This window comes from Perognathus longimembris, chromosome 18 (genome assembly GCF_023159225.1).
Source record: "Perognathus longimembris pacificus isolate PPM17 chromosome 18, ASM2315922v1, whole genome shotgun sequence".
Lineage (NCBI taxonomy): Eukaryota > Metazoa > Chordata > Mammalia > Rodentia > Heteromyidae > Perognathus > Perognathus longimembris.
In genome coordinates this window covers 13,760,466-13,780,832 of record NC_063178.1, presented here as the reverse complement: position 1 = coordinate 13,780,832, position 20,367 = coordinate 13,760,466, and the positions used below count along the sequence as shown (strand labels likewise).

Below are 20,367 nucleotides of genomic sequence, written 5' to 3'. Positions count from 1 at the left end.
TCTCTCGCCACTAGGCCATATCCCCGGCTCCGAGAATTTGGTTATTAATGAATTAATAAAACTGAAACTATGAAAAGAACTGATTAGGTCCTGGTCAGACACTGTACCACACCTTTCTGAGAAGTGTGGATGGGTAAAGATTTCATTGGGAAACAAATATATGCAAATGTACCATATTTGAAAACAAAAAATTTAGTCTGATACTCTGATTTCTCTTCAGATCATATAAATCTCTTTTTACAAAAAATTTAGTCCAATGAAGGGTTACTTTCCTAAAGGAGTAAGGATATATATATGTATATATATATATTTATGGAATGTAAATATATTTTTTAAAATTTATTTTTGCCAGTCCTGGAGCTTGAACTCAGGGCCTGGACACTGTTCCTGAACTGCTTTTGCTCAAGGCTAGCACTCTACCACTTGAGCCACAGCGCCACTTCTGGCATTTTCTGTTTATGTGCTACTGAGGAATCAAACCCAGGGCTTCATGCAAGCTAGGCAAGCACTCTACCAGTAATCTGCTTTCCTAACCCTTGGAAAGAACATTTTAAAGATTCAGTCTGTATTTTGCAACTTGATTTGGCTTTTACTCTGATCCTTGGTTGCATGTTGAAGAGATGATTTCTCATAGGTGACTGAAGACACAAACAGGAAGTGGTTAATCAGGGAGAAGTCAGCAATGAGGTGTAGGACAATAAGTCAACAGGGAGCGAATGTGTAGACAAGACCAGGGAGAAGCACTCATAAGTGATTGCATCTTGTGTGGAAGCCAAGAAAAATGAGAATAATGGCAGAGGTCAGCAATCAGCCTGCTGACATTACCGAAGAGGTGGGTGGAGGTCAGGATTGAGAACTGTCCCTTGGAGATTAGTATGACTGGGCAGTAATTTGTGGCATCGGGGGCGCAGTGTGGAAACTCACAAAGAAAGTGGTGTAGACTGAGCTTTCTGGAGCCAACCAAAGGAGAAAGTGACACTCTTCTCTGCCATCCTTGTAAATTGCTTTCCCTAACAGGTAGGTCCTCAGGTGACAAAACTCTCATGGAAATGCTAAATAGATGGAACTGTATTTAATCTTACTTTCCATAGCTATGGTCATACTTGCACTGTCTCACAAGGCCAGATATGATAGACAACGACTGACTTCATTTTCAGATTTATTCTCTCTCTCTCTCTCTCTCTCTCTCTCTCTGTGGGGGGCGGGGCTGGCACTGGGGCTTAAGCTCAAGGTGGAGGTACTGTCCCTGAGCTTTATTTTACTCAAGGCTAGTGCTCTACCACTTGTGCCACAGCCCCACTTCCAGGATTTTCTGAGTAGTTTATTGGAGATTAAAGTCCCATGGACTTTCCTGCCCAGACTGGCTTCCAAGGGAGATCATTGGGCTTCAGTCCCCTGAGTAACTAGGACTTACCATTCAGATTTTAAACTTCCTCTTTACCTTCATCTTCCATTTTCTCCTCTGCTTCCTTCCTGCCCCTTCCCCTTTTCCACTAAAGGCAGCTTCAAGTCCTCGCATTTCCCTCTAGTCTCAGTAGGAAATATTTTATCTCTTGCCAAATCCTTGCTGAGGTCATCTTGTCCACCAGACGTTAGTATCATTACTCATTACATTCCAGGGCCTCTTTACAATTACAAAATAATGCATTCCAAATGAAAGATGTCTAAAATATACCACCAGTGCCCACGAATCTTTCAGGTTTTCTGCATTAGTAGCTGGAACAGTATTTTCTGTACCACAACTACAAAATGCCAGGCCCATGTGCCATTGTAGTTAAGGCAATCCCAGAAGTTGTTATGGAGAACTCAGAAACCTACTGAGGCTCTGAGCATCAATTCATCCAATAAGCACAAGTTCATTTCCCAATCACATCAGAATCGAGTGCAGGTATTCTTGGCCTGCTACATGTTGATTCATAAACCCACATAAAGGGGAAGTCGATTTAGGGGCAAACACATAGTAGTTGCTGCCACAAACGTTGACAGATGATTCACAAATAAAAATATCTATGTCTTATTCGACTTGGAATGTCGAAAATTTTTTAAATTTAAATTTAAAAGTAAATTAAATACAATTACATAAGTCTGTTATTTGATGTTGCTGTGGCTGTGGTAACTTCCCAATCTGTCACTATCCTAATTAATACTCATAGTTCAGTCAGTCAGTCAGTAGAATATATTTTATATACCTTAAGTATAGAGATAGAATCCTTTATCACCAGTTTTTCTTGTTGGGAAGGAAACAGATACTAATTGATCAAGCAATACAAGTTTACCACAGGACATGTGAAGTACTGAGAGGGAAAGCTTGTGGGTAGTCACGAAAGGCACTTCTGTAACAGAAAGGTGTATCAAGGGCTCTGGAGGCTCGAGGGCTCTCTATGGGAAAGGGCCTGGGGGAGGCTGCCACAGCGTCCTGTGGGCTCGTTGAGTTCTAGTGACCTCCCTTTCCCAGGCTGGTGCAGTCAGCCCCACATTTGTAGCAGCAATGACTGACTAGTAGAATTATTGGAGGGAAGTAAAATAATCATTGAGGTTCAGGGAAAGAATTTCTGTAGACCAAGTATGGGCCACAGGACTAAGTCCTCACCATTACTGCAGAGGGAAAATGTTAACTGAAGAATTGAAGAGCATGTAATTGACGGGGATGCTGGCTGATTAGTGTTGATGGTCCCCAGTGAATGAATGGAAGATTTCCAGACCCAGCTCATAGAACTACATGCAGATGCACCAGGAGTCAGAAGGGGCTTCCTCAGGAAGGAAATGATGTGCATTTCCATCTGTGGAGTGGAGCAATTTGGGGACATGAGCATATCTAAAGAACTGGAGCAAAGCCGGGCACCTCGCACATGTGTTTTCCTGCTAATCACGCTGATGTTAGGAGTAGCACCTTAGCTAGACACAGAGTGAGGCCACAATTCATGACTCTCTTACAAAGATGCTCAGTTTTCCTCTTGCTTTTTATCTGCAGCCTGCTTCCCTAATGCATTTTGACCCATCTCACAAGGGATAAATGATAAATACTAAATCCAATTTTTTGGGGTTTTTTTTGCCAGTCCTGGGACTTGAACTCAGAACCTGAGCACTTTCTCTGGCTTCTTTTTGCTCAAGGCTAGCACTCTACCACTTGAGCCACAGCCCACTTCTGTCTTTTTCAATATATGTCGTGATGAAGAATTGAACCTAGGGCACTCTAGCACTCGGCCACATTCCCAGCCCTTACCTTTTGTTACTGTAGAGGTGATATGTAGAGGGATTACATTTACATTCACCAGGTAATGACTGCCTTTCATTTGTACAGTGTCATCTATTCTCTCATTTCCTCCCTCCCATCTCCATCTACAAGTCCTATAGTTGACTTCCATCAATGTCCAGTGCACTCCACTGCTGCACTTTTTCACCCTTTCCCTCAGATTGTGGGCTCTCCTCCCCCACCTTCCCATAGATACACACCTGAGTACACCTTTTCCAAGGTAAATAACCATTTAGGTACTCACATACAATAAGACCAAAAGAGGATAGTCTTAGGAGCGAATCACAAAGGTGCAATGCCTAGATGCCTCTTCATATTTATATAAAATAATATGTGTACTGAAACAAACCCCAAAGGAGAAGGAAACAAAAGACTTCTTTTTTTTTTCCTTTCTAAAAACCTTTTACACAAGATAAGAAGCTATACACAGCAAAACCATTTGTAAAATACTGATTAACATGGATTGCCAGCATGGCCAGTACATGAAAACCAGGGCTTCCTTCCCCCATCTCCCAGTTTTCCTAGGACAGCCACAGTGATTCTCCACCTGCATCTGAGCAGGGCCATGGTGAACACGCCCTTCTCCAGTTGGACCAATACTGCTATGCGGAAGAGATTTTGTGTCTTAGCAGCAATGGGTCTGAATGCTTTCCTCCCTACATACTTCCTGTATAGATGACTCAACATTTCCTGGAACTGTCTGTCAGAGGAAATTGGTTTCTAGAACTATTGCCTTCTGCTTAGAGTTGAGAGAAACTATTGCAATTCGGAGAACAGTTGTAATTCAAAGCCATGCATGAGGACGGGCACAGTATACCAAACAATACAGGTTGCACCCTGATACCAGACAGGAGTCTAGCTCTCTCCTAGAATGATATGCTTTCAAAACAATTTTAAGTGTGAATACCACTGAAATAGATTATAGGCAAGTATGAAAACAAAACAAGGAAACCTGTTGGGGATACTACTTTTCGTGTGGTGTGCAAGAAATGTGTTAGAAGGGGTAAGATGAATTGGAATACCATGTAAACATGTGGAGATGAACAGTGAAACTTCGCATACTATAAGCTAAAATATTGAACTATTCACATATCATTTTCAAATTATAGGAGCATAGTATAAGCTAACCTATTAGCTAATATAAGTTAACTACTACAAAAAAGTCAACAGTTTAGTTTGTATTATGGGAGTCTTATAACTAATATAAGCTAGTAATAATTTTTAAAAGATGAAAAGGAACCATATCCATTAAGCCAAACTCTGCAGTGTCGCAAATGTGGCAAGAGGAATTTTATAAGAAAATTTGGGCCCACCTTTGCCTGAGTAAAATATGATTATTTTTATTTTTAATTACAAAAATTAAAAGGAGAGATTTTTTTTAATCCAAGCATGATAAAAAATAAATAGAATGGCTTTTCTGGCCATCCTCATAATGAAGAATTTTCACATGTGCTTGAATTAATTTACTGCCCTAATGAGGTAAAAACAACAGAGAGCCTTTGCCCTGGGCTTAAAAATAAAATGTTTCTACTTTCAGTGGTCATGATAAATAATAATGAAGCCTATGACAATTTCCAAACTGTTTTTTAGTTGCTCTGATATTGATCTTTCCATACTTTTCCTTGCTTTGATTCTTAGACAGGCAACATATGTGAAGTCTTTTCCACCACAGAAGCAAGGCCCTTGCATGGAAAGAATTATTATTTGGGATGCTGCATTTTAGTTAAATTATTTTTGGTTTTTGTTTAATTTTTAAGTAGTTGTATGTGGGGGTTTTAATTCAACATGTCAGTTTATGAGTACAATACACCTCGATCTTTGTCAACCCTTTTCTCAATTCTCCTCCATGTCTTCTTGACATTTGACTCTGCCTTATCCACTTTACCATGGTAACTCTGACAGCATCAAAGCTCCTCTGTCTCTCTTGACTGCCTTCCCTGACAATCTACACACACACACACACACACACACACACACACACACACACACACACACACACACACACACACCATGCGTACCTTTACCCACCTCGGATGATTAGTGTTGGTGCTGTACCAGGCACATCAGGAATGGCCTCTGTCTCTGTATAAAAGTAGGTTGCCATAGCAACACCCTGTGGCTCTCTGGCTTGATTCATTGCTTCCCCATCTGCCCTGGCAGTGTTGATTTCAATGAAGTGTTCTACGTGAGTCAGCTTCGGTTTTCTATACCCATCATCACATTTCTTTCCCCAAAGCTACTTCTTTGGCATGGGGGTGGGGTGGCAAGGGAAACTTAGTTCCTTCTGACTCTGACCATAGTTAGAAAAATATTTTGAGTACTTTCTTCACACCTAGGTTGTAATGAACTTTTTGCATAGTTTGTATCATTTGTCACAACCTTGTAAGTACTATTCTGATGCCAAGTTTATAAATAAAGTTTAGCTTAGAGAAGTTAGTTTCCACAGGATTATGTCCTAAGGTAAATTTCAAGCTTGATTGTCAGCCTGGAGCCTGACTCTCACGCTGGTATGCCTATAAGAACAAGCAGTTTCCAATGCCACTTAACAAGAATCCTGCATTAATGTTTTCCTCAGAATTCATCAAGTACAGTTCTGGTAAATAGGACTTGCCTTTTTTCATTAACCAGAAGTTTTGTTTTCTACCAACATAAAGAATTCCTTATAGTTACTCCTCATAGCAAATAAATGGTTTCAGTTACACACTTAAAGGATAAAGTTCAAAGGGTAACATTTTCTCTAAGATTTTCAAAGATTTATAAATGGAAATGGGACATAGAATTTTCCAGAAATATTTCCTATTGTAGTCATCTCATCCAAAAGGAACTCTTGATTTGTTTCCTCTATATTTGCTGTGCTTAACTCTTTATCTTCCTCACTATTTAAAAAGGGAATTTTTTTCCAGAAACACTTGAGAGAAGTAAAATAATATTTAAAAATATGAATTGCTTAGCCATCTAAACTAGAAAGAAGTAGATTTTTTAAAAGAAACAATGTATTATCATTAAGTAATTTACAAAGGGGTTATCATTCAAAAAATCAATTCATAAGTCTAATGCATCTTAATCGATATCACCCTCATCATTCTCCCTTATCTCTCTCAGCCCAACTCTTCCCCTTACTCCTAGTTTGTGTTTTAATTGGTAATTCCAACATGGGTTTTGAAAAAAAATCAACCTATTCATATGGATGCTCATATATGTATGGGCCACTCAGGATTTCTCATTCATTCCGGTTATTACAATATGTATCTGTTCTTGAGGTTTGTTGAGCTCTGTGATTGGGCCACACACACATTGCTGGATCTGGTGATTCCTAACCCACCAGCAACATTCCTGATCTCATAAGAACTGGGCTGTCTCTGTCAGTGCTCAGCCACACTGTGTGTCTTCAGTTTTATGTCTTCCACCTGCTTTGTATTTGTAGCACCTGCAAGGGCCCGAAGGTCATTTCCCATTGTTACTAGATCCTAGATTCACTCTTTGTGTCAGATTTCCAGTCTCATGTGAAGGTTATAGATGAGCATTGGTCAGTGTGGTTCAGGAGAGAGATTTTTTCCTTCCTTTTTGAATGTTGAACAAATAGACGGCAGGATGGTGGTTTGCGGGGGGAGAACCTAAGCTGAAAGAGTCTTAGATCAGTAGTCCCCTTAAGAAAATAATTGAAAAGATTCAGCAGAGGAGATCTTGTAATACACAAATACCGAAACTGAAATGCATTCAATAGTCAACTTGAAAATGTATCATTAACAGCATTGTAAAAATGAGAATACTCATGAACAGTTATGCCAGTGAGACCTGCACGCCCAAGATGAGAATCTCCATTTTGTCCTGCTTAGTTTTCATTAGCTTCCTTTAAACAGTTCAGAACTTCTCATATTGTTCACTCAGAGTCAATCTCCGGCTGGCTCTTGTTCTAAAAGCAGAAGAAATTGTGAGCTTGCCAGGAGTCTCAGTGACTCACAGCTGGAATGTCCTGTGGTTAACATTCTGCTCTGAAAACAGAATAAAGAGCAACAGGACACCAACTGGTTTTCATGGTAACCGATGTTTGTGTACTTTGAAAAATGACTGTTACTTTTTGTGCGGTAAATTTACGCGGGAATGAATTGTAGGGGTGATGTTTGCCATCCATGTAGCTATAAACAAACCCCCTGATTTAATGAAGTATACATGTCAAATGGACATAAAACTGGGGGTTATAAGCTTTTTTCTTTCCCTTTCCTTCAGGCGTTGTTTTTCACTAATTCATTAATTTGCTCCACATTTCAAGTATTCCATTTGGTTTTTATTTCAATACATCATTCTCTTCAAAGCCAAGAAGAGACAACAATCATTGATTGGCGTTTCTCCCAAACCCATTACCTTCTCTCTCCTATCCCACTGACAATGTGCTGAAGATTGAGATCTAGGGGGTCTCCTTCAACAAAGTAATCTATCTGCAGGGAGAAAAATAAGTCCCCTCTGAATCACATGAAATGTCATCTCTCTTCACTTGCTGAAAGGTAGAATTCCTGCTCTTGACCTTGTCTAGAATGGGAAAAAAAAAGATCTCTCAATCTATGTACTTTTTAAAGATCCGTGGAGTTTAGGCGATTAGATTACAGAGAAACCATTCCTTAAGTTTTACTGGAGAATGATGACATCATTTCTGCTTTGGTCACTACACTATATGTAAAAACTCGTAGCAAGATGTTAATTTTGTGTAAGCATTCTGTGGGGAATTGGATAATACCACATCAAGGACCACAAACAATTATGTAGTATATTGTTAGAATTCCTTCCTTCTTTCCTTCCTTCCTTCCTTCCTTCCTTCCTTCCTTCCTTCCTTCCTTCCTTCCTTCCTTCCTTCCTTCATTCCTTCCTTCCTTCCTTCCTTCCTTCCTCTCCTCCCCCTCCTTATTCTCTCTCTGTGTAATCTTTGTTATAAAAGACTTGAAAAAAAACAACTTGGGAGAAGAAAGATTTATATAGGCTCTGTTTCTGTTCATCATGGGAGAAGGATAGAGCAGAGAAGAGCAGCTCACACTAGGGTGGCCAGGAAAGAGAGAAGGAAAACCTGGGAATAACTGCTCTACCCTTTTTCATCCCACCTTCCTTATGGGGCGCCCAGCCAATGGGGTGGTGCTGTTCATCTTCAGGGCAGGGCTTTCCCCTTTGGTAATTGGTAATTTGGTAATTCTCTGGAAACACTCTCCACAAACAACACATAGCCACAGGTGAGCTTGACTACTCTAGGCTCTTCTAAATCCAATCAAGTGGACAGTCAAGATGAATCCTTAATCCCTTTATTAGAATTCTTAAATAAAGATTTAAGGCATGAAACAGGTATTTATACTGGCAAAAGAATTGCAACTATCTTAATTGAGAAATAAAGCTCTAATGCAAATGCAATGTATCAGTGATGAACATTGAGTGACCTTTTTACTCCTGTCAAACAAATTTACATGTTATCCAGTTACATACTTAAGAGAAAATAGGGAACAAAATGAAATATATAACCACAATTTATATGCATATACACAGAAAGAACACACCTCTACTAATGTTTGTATGGCATATATAGGTATAATATGTATGTATATATGTATATATACATACATACATAAAAATATACACACAAAAAGTTATGAATGTGGGCTGGGGATATGGCCTAGTGGCAAGAGCACTTGCCTCATATACATGAGGCCCTGGGTTCGATTCCCCAGCACCACATATACAGAAAATGGCCAGAAGTGGCGCTGTGGCTCAAGTGGCAGAGTGCTAGCCTTGAGCAAAAAGAAGCCAGGGACAGTGCTCAGACCCTGAGTCCAAGCCCCAGGACTGGCCCAAAAAAAAAAAAAAAGTTATGAATGAAAGAACTTTCTGGTGCTAAGAAATTACCAATAATAATTAGGCTCAGTTATATTAGTCATCATACCTTTCTAGGATGTCTGATTTTTTTTTACACTTAAATGTTTATCAGGTAAATTATAGCTTACAATGATAATACCTGAGCAACTCTTATGTGTCATTAATGTACAGAGACTGATCATTCTACTGGACAGTGCCCTGTTCGGTGTCTGGACTGTAATTTGGATTTCTTAAATTGACAAAACGAAAATTGAATATCTGCATTTCCAAATTAATTTGGATTGGGGATCTGATCCATCTTGCAAACCTGCTATATACAAGTATGGATGGGAGATTCTTATGCGAAATGTCCTATATTCCACCCACCTCAGCAGATTTATCACTGAATTTGAACCAAGGATCAGCTAGTTTACTGGATGAGCATGCTTGACTTTCCTTCCTTCCTAAAACCATGTGAGATATATATATGTATATATATATACACATATGTATATGTACAAATATATATTACAATTTACGTATATAATATATATTATCTTATATACACCTATATATTATATATTATACACACATATAATATATACACATATATTATATATAATGTCTCTTTGATTTCAGCTCTATGATGGGCTAACTCGGATTGGGCGCTACTGTGGAACAGAGCTCCCCCCAGCAGGAAGCACCAGAAGTTCCCGCCTAGTGGTGCAATTTCATACTGATGCATTGAATCACAAAGAGAAGGGCTTTCAGATGCAGTGGCTCATTCATGGTAAGTCGTGTGTTGATGCAGTTGAATTAGCATTACTCTTTGATCAAGAATTGCTCCATGCTCAAATGTCTCCTTGGGAACCAAACCATCCACACATCAGGCAACCAAATTTGCCAAGTAATCTTAGAGTGAGCTTTTGGTGGAATTTGTAGAGTTAAGGCTGCAGTGTTCAGGGAATGTAAAGTAAAATTATGGAACAGGTTACTGCTTAGAGTTAGTGACAATTAGCACAGGGAAGGAAGAGGGTAAGGTGCAGTTTCTAAGATGAATACCAGAATCCAGATCAATGGTAGTGCACGGAGCTACTTGGAACTTGAAACACCAATTCATAAAGCAAATGAGCTGTGATAATTAATAATAATTAATAATTGTGGAACTTCTGGATCTTCCTCTTCTTTGGGTGAGGTTTAGCCATAGAGTGGTCAGTTTATTGATCTAAAAGCAAGGATTGCATTGATTCATCTCTACCATTATAGCCCATCATCACTAGTAATCTGTGATTCAAAAGCATTATGATTGGGGAGTAAACCAGAGGCAATCTGAAATGACACAGAAGGGACAGGAAAATCCTCAGATTTTCAGTGATGTGACATATTCTTCAGAGTGGCATTTTACAATTGATTATATGCACAGAATCACTAGGGGATCTGGTGTGTGTGTGTGTGTGTGTGTGTGTGTGTGTGTGTGTGTGTGTGTGTTAGGAGGAGGGTTGCTTTGTTTTATTTCTTTTGTAGTGCTGGGAGTCAAATCCAGGGTCTGTGTATTCACTGAGCCGTATTACTAGCCTTTGCTAAGGATATTGTAAAAAGGAAGATTTGTCTGGTTGGAGGCGTAAGACCTTCCTTCATTGCTAAGAAATTCCCAGATGATTCTCATGGTGCTACTCTATGAGTTCATTCTGAGGAGCAAGGCAAGAATAAGAATGGGCATAGAGCCTGAGAAATAGTTACCTGGAGAAAGACAGTGTCCCTAGCTAGTAAAGAACTCTTCTGGGCTTTTCAAGAGGCACAATATCCTCACAGCAGTCAAATGGTAGTTGGGGGTCTCTGTTGGAGATAACTCTACAAATAGCCATAGGGGCCATCCCTTTTAATTGCAACCCCAGGATAGAAGGTATATTAGGAAGTGCTATCCAGGGACTTGGAATCCAAGTCTCAGGGGGCAATCCTGACTCTAGGTGCTCACTGGAATTTCCTGGGGGGTTGTTTTAGTTTAGGTTCCAGCCCTTATAGGTGGGATCCAATTGGTCAGTAAGAGACTATTGCTAACTTCGAAACCCTTCCTAACCTGTGCTGGAGGAATAAGTTTCAGAACCAGAGTTTTTGCTGGTTGTATGTTTCTATTCAACTCCACTCTTTCACTCCAGAGTCCTCCAGGCAACCTAGCCCAAGGCTTCCTTAAAGAGCTTGATTGAGGGGTCCTCACTGGGTGTGCCCAGATTATTGCTTCACTGCCCAGAGACCATGCCAAATGCTGTGTTGAAAGCTCTGAATTTTTTTTTCTTTAAGACTACTTCTATTTGGAATCTGTCTTCTAGGGGAGAGTCAAAGACAGTTTCTGTCTATTCTCTTTTCCTGTTTACTCTTTCAAAACTTTCCCTCCATTGCTGACAACTCACTAAATTTAGAGCCAGAGTTATGCAATAACATTTGAGCAATTGGGATCAAAATTGGGGAAATATTTTTTAACTCTGTTCTTCCCAGTGTGTATAAATTATACTTGAGAAAAGTCCCCTGGAAGCAGTTATCAGTAGTGTACATGAGCACGAACACATTATGATAGACTTTAGTCTTGCTGGGTCACAAGCATGGTTTACACTCTGTATCTAAACTGGTATGTTTAATTAAGGTGGCCTAAGAGGTAAACAGAGAAGGTGGAATCAGAGAGAAGGTCTTCGGTAGTAGGAAGGGTGCCCCCATTGTTTTTCTACTGGGAGTTAGGTAAAGATACAGATTGTGAGCAATCCGCCATTTATTTAGCTGGGAACTGTGTAGAAGACACGGTGACTCATGTCATCTGATGGCATGTTTGTCTCCTCTCCCAGGGCTTATAAATTACTGAGAGAAGTAAGTAGGCAGCAAGGAAGTAAGCACAGAAATAAGTAGACAATTAGAAGTATGGTAAGTGCCATGGAAGGGACACCAAAGAAATGTGGGCTGGGCAGGCAGTCAGGTTGTCTTCATAAGAATGAAACTATTGAACTAAAGCTTCAGAAACTAGACCCTTGTAATGGGTGGACGGGAGAGCAGGAATAGCCTAACATGTCTAGAGGAACCAGTTCAGTGGGGCAGCCATTGAAAGGACAGAGAGCTGAGCCATGGCCACCACCCATGGGTCACAGAAAGCAGGGACTTGGGCAGGAGCAGGGCCCAGGCCCTCTTTCCCATGCAAATCCTCAGGCTGCATAAATGGAAGTTTTGAGTAGGATGCAAGCAGCATATAATAAATTGTGGAACTCCCGACGCACAGAATAAAATGGTAAGTGAATATTAAAATGACAGTGACGTGTTATTTCCTGACAGGAATATGTTGTGAAAAAAATGCATTGTTAGGCCATTTCATCATTGCGTGAACATTACAGTGTGTCTTACATTACCCGAGACTGATAGGTTGTCAGTAGACAGCAACACAATCTATGGGATCAGTGTGGCACAAACTTTTTTTCTTGATTGAAATGTCATTTTGCAGGGCATGTCTATACTCTCAGTTTATAACTGCAGTAGTAATATTCCTGAATGTATGTTTAGGTGAGAGAGTGTGTGTGTGTGTGTGTGTGTGTGTGTGTGTGTGTGTGTGTGTGTGTAAATGCATATAAGATACCATAAATGATCATCTTTCAATACCCCACTTAGTGTCTGCTCAGAATCAGGGGAGGACCCTAGTCCTTTAACCTGAGCTGGCTCAAACCTGCTGGCCAGATCAAAACTTCTTTTCAGGGAGCTGGGAATGTGGCTTAGTGGTAGAGTGCTTGCCTAGGTTACATGAAGCCCTGGGTTCCATTCCTCAACACTACATAAACCGAAAAGGTGGGAAGTGGCGCTGTGGCTCAAGCAGTAGAGTGCTAGCTAACCTTGAGCAAAAAGAAGCCATGGACAGTGCCCCAGGACTGGCAAAACAAAACAAACAAAAAAATCCTTTTCCTTTCTTTTTTAAAAAATAAAAATAAAATCACATTTGCAGCCCTCTCTCTTCCTACTCTTTTCCATACTGTGCAATAAGAATGTGGAGGAGCTGCTTGCATAGAGCTCCGAGCCTGCAGGTGACATCATTTCCCCAGTGCTGCACTTGAAGAAGACTCTGTCAGCCACTCATTTTGCTAAGGAATAAATAAATCAGTTGACCGAATGCATTTCTTTGTCAACTGCACAAGTCTTCTATTTACTTTGAGAAAAGGGCTCGACAAATGGGCTCTCTCTGTGGGCCCATTTTGAAAGTGGCACTGTCGATGGGAGATGGAGCCACATTACAGATGCCTTTCCGCTGGCCCTCAAAGAAGTCCCACCCTGGAAGTAAAGAAATAGCCACAGTTGCCCAGCCTCCATAATCACCTCACAGTATTCACCATTGACAGCATTGTCCAGAGGCTGAATTCAGCCTTGCAGGCCTCTATTGGAGTTGCTGAAAGGTACCCAGAGCTTTCCACAAGTTGTGTGAATAGCTGCATGGCAGCCAGCTGTGGGCAGCACGCCCCTCCCCTCTTCTGCCTGCCCTCCCCCAGCGGCACCTCCTTTCCCTTGGCAATGGAATCCAGCTGACCAAGGAGGTCAGGGCGCTTTGTGAAGGAAGGGAAGACTGACATTTGCAAAAGAGGCACACACTTGAGCTGGGAGGGAGCAGAGGAAGCCGCAGTGGCATGTGACCAGGAGGTGATGTCACTCTATAGATTTCCACAAAGGCAAGGATGGCCTTTTCTTTGGGGATATAGATGACATCAGCCTCTCGAGTGGGGGGCTGTTTTGTTTTATCTTCCTTTCATGCTTAACGAGATTCCTCAAGCTTTGAGAGCGTTCAGAAATTAGTTTCAAGGAGAACATTTTAAAAGCCATAGGGAGAGACTCTGTCTGAAGGGGGGCCGGCACCTCTGGCTGTATGTCCATAACAAAGGCACTCTATACATTTATGTTAGCACACTGCCAAGAACCCTCCTGGGTGAGATCACCCACACTTCCCTTTGATCCTCTCTCTCTCTCTCTCTCTCTCTCTCTCTCTCTCTCTCTCTCTCTCTCTCTCTCTCTCTCTCTCTCTCTCTCTCCCTCCCTCCTCAGGGACTCCAGTTGCTTTTGTGTGTTGGTCCTCCAGAATAATTCTTTGTAGTTTTTTTCAATTTCATTTCTTTCTGTGACTTTGTGATGTGAGATGGGGTCTCAGAGAGAAAGAGAGAGAGAGAGAGAGAGAGAGAGATCCCTCCTCAAAGCACGTGGGTTGTGTTTGTTGTAATTTCACCATCCGATTTTCCTCCATCCCCAGTGCAAAGTGATGAGCTCCAGAGTCAAGTCAGTCAATCAGCCAGGCTTCCTGTGAGAAATGCTGGGCCTTCCTGCTAAAGAACAGATAGCTGCCACTGAGAATCACACACAGTGATCTCTGTGAGGCACATACAGAGATACCACATGACCTTCTGGAGCAGGTGTTCTGTCTGTCATTCATTCAACCAACAATCACTATGTATCTACTCTCTTACCAGGCTTAGTGTATGTAATCCATAGTTGCTTTCTCCAAATATCATAACAAAGTACCAAATGTATTCTAATGAGATTTAGAGGTTGGAAATCCAAATGTCAGCAAGGTTAGTAACTCCTGTGACCTTTACCTCTCTCCTTAGATTGAGAGTAGCCCTCACCTGGCCTTTCCTTGGTGAATACATGCTGACATCTCTTTCTTTGTCCAAAATAACTCTTACAAGATTGGCAGTCAGATTGCATTAACACACACACAGCTTCCTTTAAACATAATCATCTTTTGAAAGGTCTGTCTTCAGTATAGTTGCTTTCTGACTTCTGGGAATTAGGACTTCAACATGGGAATTGGAAAGGCCACATGTTGTTCTAAGGGCAAACATCTATCTCAGTTAAAGTCTCTGTTCCTGGCTGGAGCAATGGCCTCCTTCCTCAAAGGAGGTAAAATTGGTTTTGTGTGCATGTGAAGAATACTTCCTCTAATACATGAGATTTAAATACATGTGGTACCTAAAAGATACACAGTATAGGTGGGTATTACATTTTTATGGATGAGAATTTGAAAACAAAAGTCTTGAAAAGTCCCTTAGTCAGCTAAGAGTGAACAAAAGATGGAGAAGGGCTAAGTAAAAGCAAGTGGTTGACACGAAAAGAAAAAAGGTTGTTAAAATGGGGTTAGAATACTTGATTATTTATTTATTTATTTTTATCATGGGGAAAATTCACAGATGGATTTCTTTCTTTTTTTTTTTTGTCATCTTCCCCCTCTTTCCTTCCCAGTGCTAGTGATAGAACGCTGGGCTTTGCATATGCGAGGAAGGACTCTTACCACTAAGGTATATCCTTGCCTCCTGCGGAAGGATATTTTGGGGGAGAAGCTAGAAGCCAGAGCCTTGTGATCCATCCCAGTTTTCGGAGTAGCTGGTACTACAGACATGCATGCTTAACCAGCCCATGAACAAGAAATCTAATGACTTGTCTAGATGTACATTTTAAAGTAATAGCCTCAGTAAGAAGATAGATGCATAAGGACAGGAGACTGGGGTCCTGGAGCTCTTGAAGAATAATCTGAACAAGAATTGACAGACAATGCCTATATGAGCATAAGCAAAGAAAGACACAGAGATGAGCAGGGAATGACAAGAAAGCAGTCTGCAGACTGTACCAGCGGCTAGGGCGGCATCTGAAAGCCGACGTACTCTGAAAGCCAAACACAAAGGTTGAACATCCCAGTCAGGATGAGGTGACCGCGGTCATCTTTTGAGGCAGAGTGAGGGACGTCAGGAGAGGACAGTCCCGTTAGGGGACTTACAGATGAAGCTGGTAAAGGTGACCTGGAGGAATCTCTCTGTGATGCTGAGATCTAGGGTTTGCAAAAAACAGGACTCAAAGATCAAGGATGCGTGGTGTTCTACTGGCTCCCCAACAGAGAAAGGACACTGAAGGACGGTGTGGCCAGCAGTGTGATCCATGCTGACACACAACTGCCAAGCCCCATTCCTAACGAGCTCTCCAAAGTGATTGCTTCAAAATGCAAAACCAGACAGTGTAGGTTTCCATGTTTAAAAACTATTTTCAGACCCTTTTAACCATCAAATCATGGCCCGCCTGCCCTGTCCTGAGCCTTGCTTCCTCATGGTGAAATAATTCACAGCACTCTGGAGGTATGATATTTGCAAGGAAAGTGATTTTATGAATCAGCAGAGATCCCAGGGCGCGTCACTGTCTGGTCCTGATTGTGGGTGGAGACCTTCCTTTCTGCTGGGGCTGGGCTTGCTGTCATGGTGGCATTTCCTGCTAGGCTGTGATCATTACAATGTCATAGGGAGAGACCTGTGTGTATCACTCTGTAAGTACCCCCGTGCAATCGAGGACACATCTCTTATTCACTAAATCAGGAAGCAAATGCTTGACAGAAATGAGTAAAAAAATCAACCACATGAAACCAACGTGTGGTTGATTGGTTATTAGAGTGAAGTAAGATAAATGCTATTTGGATCAGGTAGAAAAAGGAGAAGCAAAAACCACTGATTCTGTTTAAACTGAAAGCTATTTCCCTAAATATTTCTTAGACTTTTACTCATATCTATATACTTGCCGAATCTACAAATAGCATTTATGTTTCAGCCTAGTTGACATGTTGGATGTCTGTCTTTGTGAATTTTTTAAAAAAATATATTTTATAGTGGAAAACTGGAAATACTTTTTGACTTTAGTATGAAACCAAAAGCCCAAAGCTCTGCAGGACTGTGTCTTTTCAGTAAAGAAGTTCTTCATAGATGATACTAATTTAAAACAAAACAGAACTGGGCACAGTGGCATATGCCTAAGGTTCTTTTTTTTTTTGTAAATACACAAAATGAAATGAATTTAATTTTGTCTTTATGAAATATCTGCCTGAAGTTCTATGAGGCCTTGTCTCAAAACTGAAAAGCAAATAGATTTCTCACCAACTCCTCTTTTGGAATAAAAATGCATTAATCTGTGAGATAACCCTGCAACTCCATCTGCTGTGGTTTGAGAGCTTTTCCGGCAATGTCACATGACAGAGGCAACGTTAAATATGTTCAGAGCTTTCAAAATGAGGGGAAAAGCTAAATCCTGACTGTTTAATTTTTTTTGACTCCTTGGCAACAACAGTAAACAGGCATACACACAGTTGACCTTCAGTTGGTGTTGGCCCTGAGTCTCTAGCAAGGAAGGTCCCTTTAACAGTCTTACATCCCTATTCCCATGTTGTTACTGTTTCAAGAAATTTGAGCTCTATTTCCATTGCTACTCCTTGAAACAGTTATAAAAAGAAAAAAAAAAACCTCTCAGCCATGACCTTTCTTAATCCTATGTTGAGCAATTTGGAATTGTCCTTGAGTTTGGGGCCAAAGAAAGCTTTCTCGAATCTTCTGTTTGTGTTCTGGTTTCCTAGCAACAAACATCCTTGATAGCACTTACACATACGTTTGAGGGGATTCCACACTTTTTTAGTACAAAAATGAAAAAAGAAACCATTGTTGGGGTTTTCTTTTCCACTTTCAAATATTGGTGCCGCCAAAAATGACTAAACACCCTAGAAACAAACATGATGTTGAACATGATGTGGATCATTACTTTTGGGTCAAGATTGGTTTGACCATTTACACAAATATCAACACATTTGTTTCAAATATTGCATATTCAAGGGCTTGTTTCATGTCATGATCTCAACAAAACAGTGAACTTGTTAGAGGAAAATAATTAACTACACATGGAAGATTTATGAGAGTATGATATCCCGGATGTAAATAATGACATTAATATATTTTTCCTGGATTTTTTCCTCATTATGTAGCCTACTCACAGGCAAAACAGTGTGCTTTTACTACCTAAATACAATTGGAAAATTAAGTATGAGAAAAAAATAAGGTATATTTTCCTAAAAAGTGAATAAAACATGAATAAATATTTAGTACAACCATATAATTGACCATGAACTTGTCAAAAGAACTGGTGATGATGGTTTTTAAAAATGTTGATTAGAGGGCTGGGATTGCGGCCTAGTAGTAAAGTGCTTGCCTCGCATACCTGAAGCCCTGGGTTCGATTCCTCAGCTCTACACGCATAGAAAAAGTCAGTAGTAGTGCTGTGGCTCAAATGGTAGAGTGCTAGCCTTGAGTAAAAAGAAGCCAGGGACAGTGTTCCAGCCATGAGTTCAAGCCCCAGGATAGGCAAAAATAAATAAATAAATAAAAAATGAGTAAAGCCAGTCTATGCTCATTCCTCTAGTCCTACCTACTCAGGAGGCTGAGATCTAAGGATCATAGTTCAAAGCCAGCCCACAGAGAGAAATTCATCAGGTTCTTATCCCTAATTAATGAGCAAGCGGAGTTGTGAGTGCCAGTCTTGAGTATAAAAGCTGAACAAGGCTATGAGGCCCTGAGTTCAAGCTGACACACAAAATAAATTTTCTGAAATAACATCATCAATCACATACTGAAGATTCAAAATCGAAAGGCAGAGGAAGGAAACTTCATGAAATTACGTGTATCTTAGACTACCAAGTCAAATAAACGATTGAATCAGGACACAAATCCTGAGGCTGAAGGTTGTGCATTAAGTAGCAAAGCTTCATCCCAAATGCAAATATTTTCTCCAAATTTTCATTGCAGGGAAGATAAAGTGATGCTGAAAAGCAAAAATGTGCAGATGCAATGTAGGCAATCTCATACCTGAATGTCTAATAATGGACATTTTAAGAGATGTATGCAACCTATGTAAACAATGTTCAGGCCCCTAGTGCTGTACTCTCTCTCTTCGGTAACTTACACATTTCATTCTATCTATAAGTTCAGGTAGCAGTAAAATATGAAAGGCCTATAGCTGAGTGAGATCTGACTACCCGGCAAAGGACGATTTCAAATTCACCGTTGTGTGTCTGTCCTTCAACACAATTCCTATTTGTTTCTTTTTATCACTTTGGTGCGGGGGAACTGAACCCAGAGCCTCACACATGCTATGTGCTCTGCTCGGACCCCATCTGTTTCATTGCTCCGTTATAAAGTGCTCATCTGTTGGATCACTCCACAGGGACAATTGAACTAATGGATCTGGGAGAAACCATGGAGATGATCTTTGTCTATTACCAAGGTCAAAGACACAAACTGGCTTACAGGGGGGAGGAGCTGTCTTCCAAGGAGGAGGGAAAGGATGGTTGCTCCTTGAAGAAATTGGCTTGTTGGGGCTGAAGAAGTGGGAGGTGCAGTCAGGATCCGATCCGGGGATTTTGTTCTTTCACTGGTTTTTGACCTCCTCTAAGCTCCGGAGGCAGCTAGGGAGGTTGGCTAGCTTGCTGCTGGCAGGTCTTGAGTGTGAGGGGCTTGGAGCCCTGGGTTTAATAGTCTCAGAGAACCATCCAGAAGCTTAGGTTTGGATACCACAGTGCAGGGTCAGTATATCACTGGCATGAGTGTGGTGCTTCCCTGGGTTTGCCCTTTCAGTGGTGTGGTTAGTAAGCTCCCTGTGGAGGAGCGGTGGAGAATTTCGATAAAAATGAAGAAAAGAATTTGGGAGAGGCGGTGAGGCAGTGCCCTGGAGATTTATTTGCTCAACTTTTCCCTTAAAGAGACAGTCTACGAAAACAATGACACAGGTTCAGAAAAACACAGGTTCAGAATGAACCTGTGTTCAGAATACTAACTGGAAGTAGAAGTGTTGAATTTGTAAGTTACAGGAAAACAATGGTGTCCTTTACTTAGGTAGCAGGCCTTCTTGGGGGGAAGGGGGGTGTCAGGGGAAAGGTAGTCCTATCTACTGTTTGATTTCATTTCTTTCTTTGACATATTTTATAGTCAGTTTTGCTTAGAAATCTTCAATGATTTCAAAAATATCTGAGAGGTGAGGAAATGGAGAAGGAGAAAGGAGAAGAGGAAAAGGTGAGAGAGAGAACAGATTAATAAATTGGTTCCTCCAAGAGAATTATAAGCCAAGTATTTCTATTGAGAAAGTATTTTGAAGTAGACTCGAAGGTAATAGGTATAGTAAATCAAAATGAAAAAAAGTTTAGTGAGAAGGGCTATACTTCTGTTGGCAAAAAATGAAAGATTTTTATCCTTTCCTATACAGGGAACTGAAATTTATATTTTGTGAAAAACCCCGAATGTATGACTACACATGATTTATTTCATGGTATACTAAGATGTAGAACTTCAATATTTATCCAGGGTATCTCAGATACTCAGAAAGGAATGATTGTTCTAATATCAGATTCATATGACATATAATTCATAACTTATCACTATATAGCTATGGGCAATATTGATTTTTAGCTCCTTATGTTTGAGATCATT

At 40.6% G+C, this 20,367-nt stretch overlaps 1 protein-coding gene across 1 annotated transcript in view; it reads left to right on the top strand.

The window, feature by feature from the left end:
- Cubn (cubilin) overlaps positions 1 to 20,367 on the top strand; it is a 203,154-nt gene that overhangs the window by 68,151 nt on the left and 114,636 nt on the right. Inside the window, 1 exon segment of the mRNA XM_048368018.1 lies at positions 9,722 to 9,872. Within this exon segment, the coding sequence (XP_048223975.1) occupies positions 9,722 to 9,872 (151 nt within the window).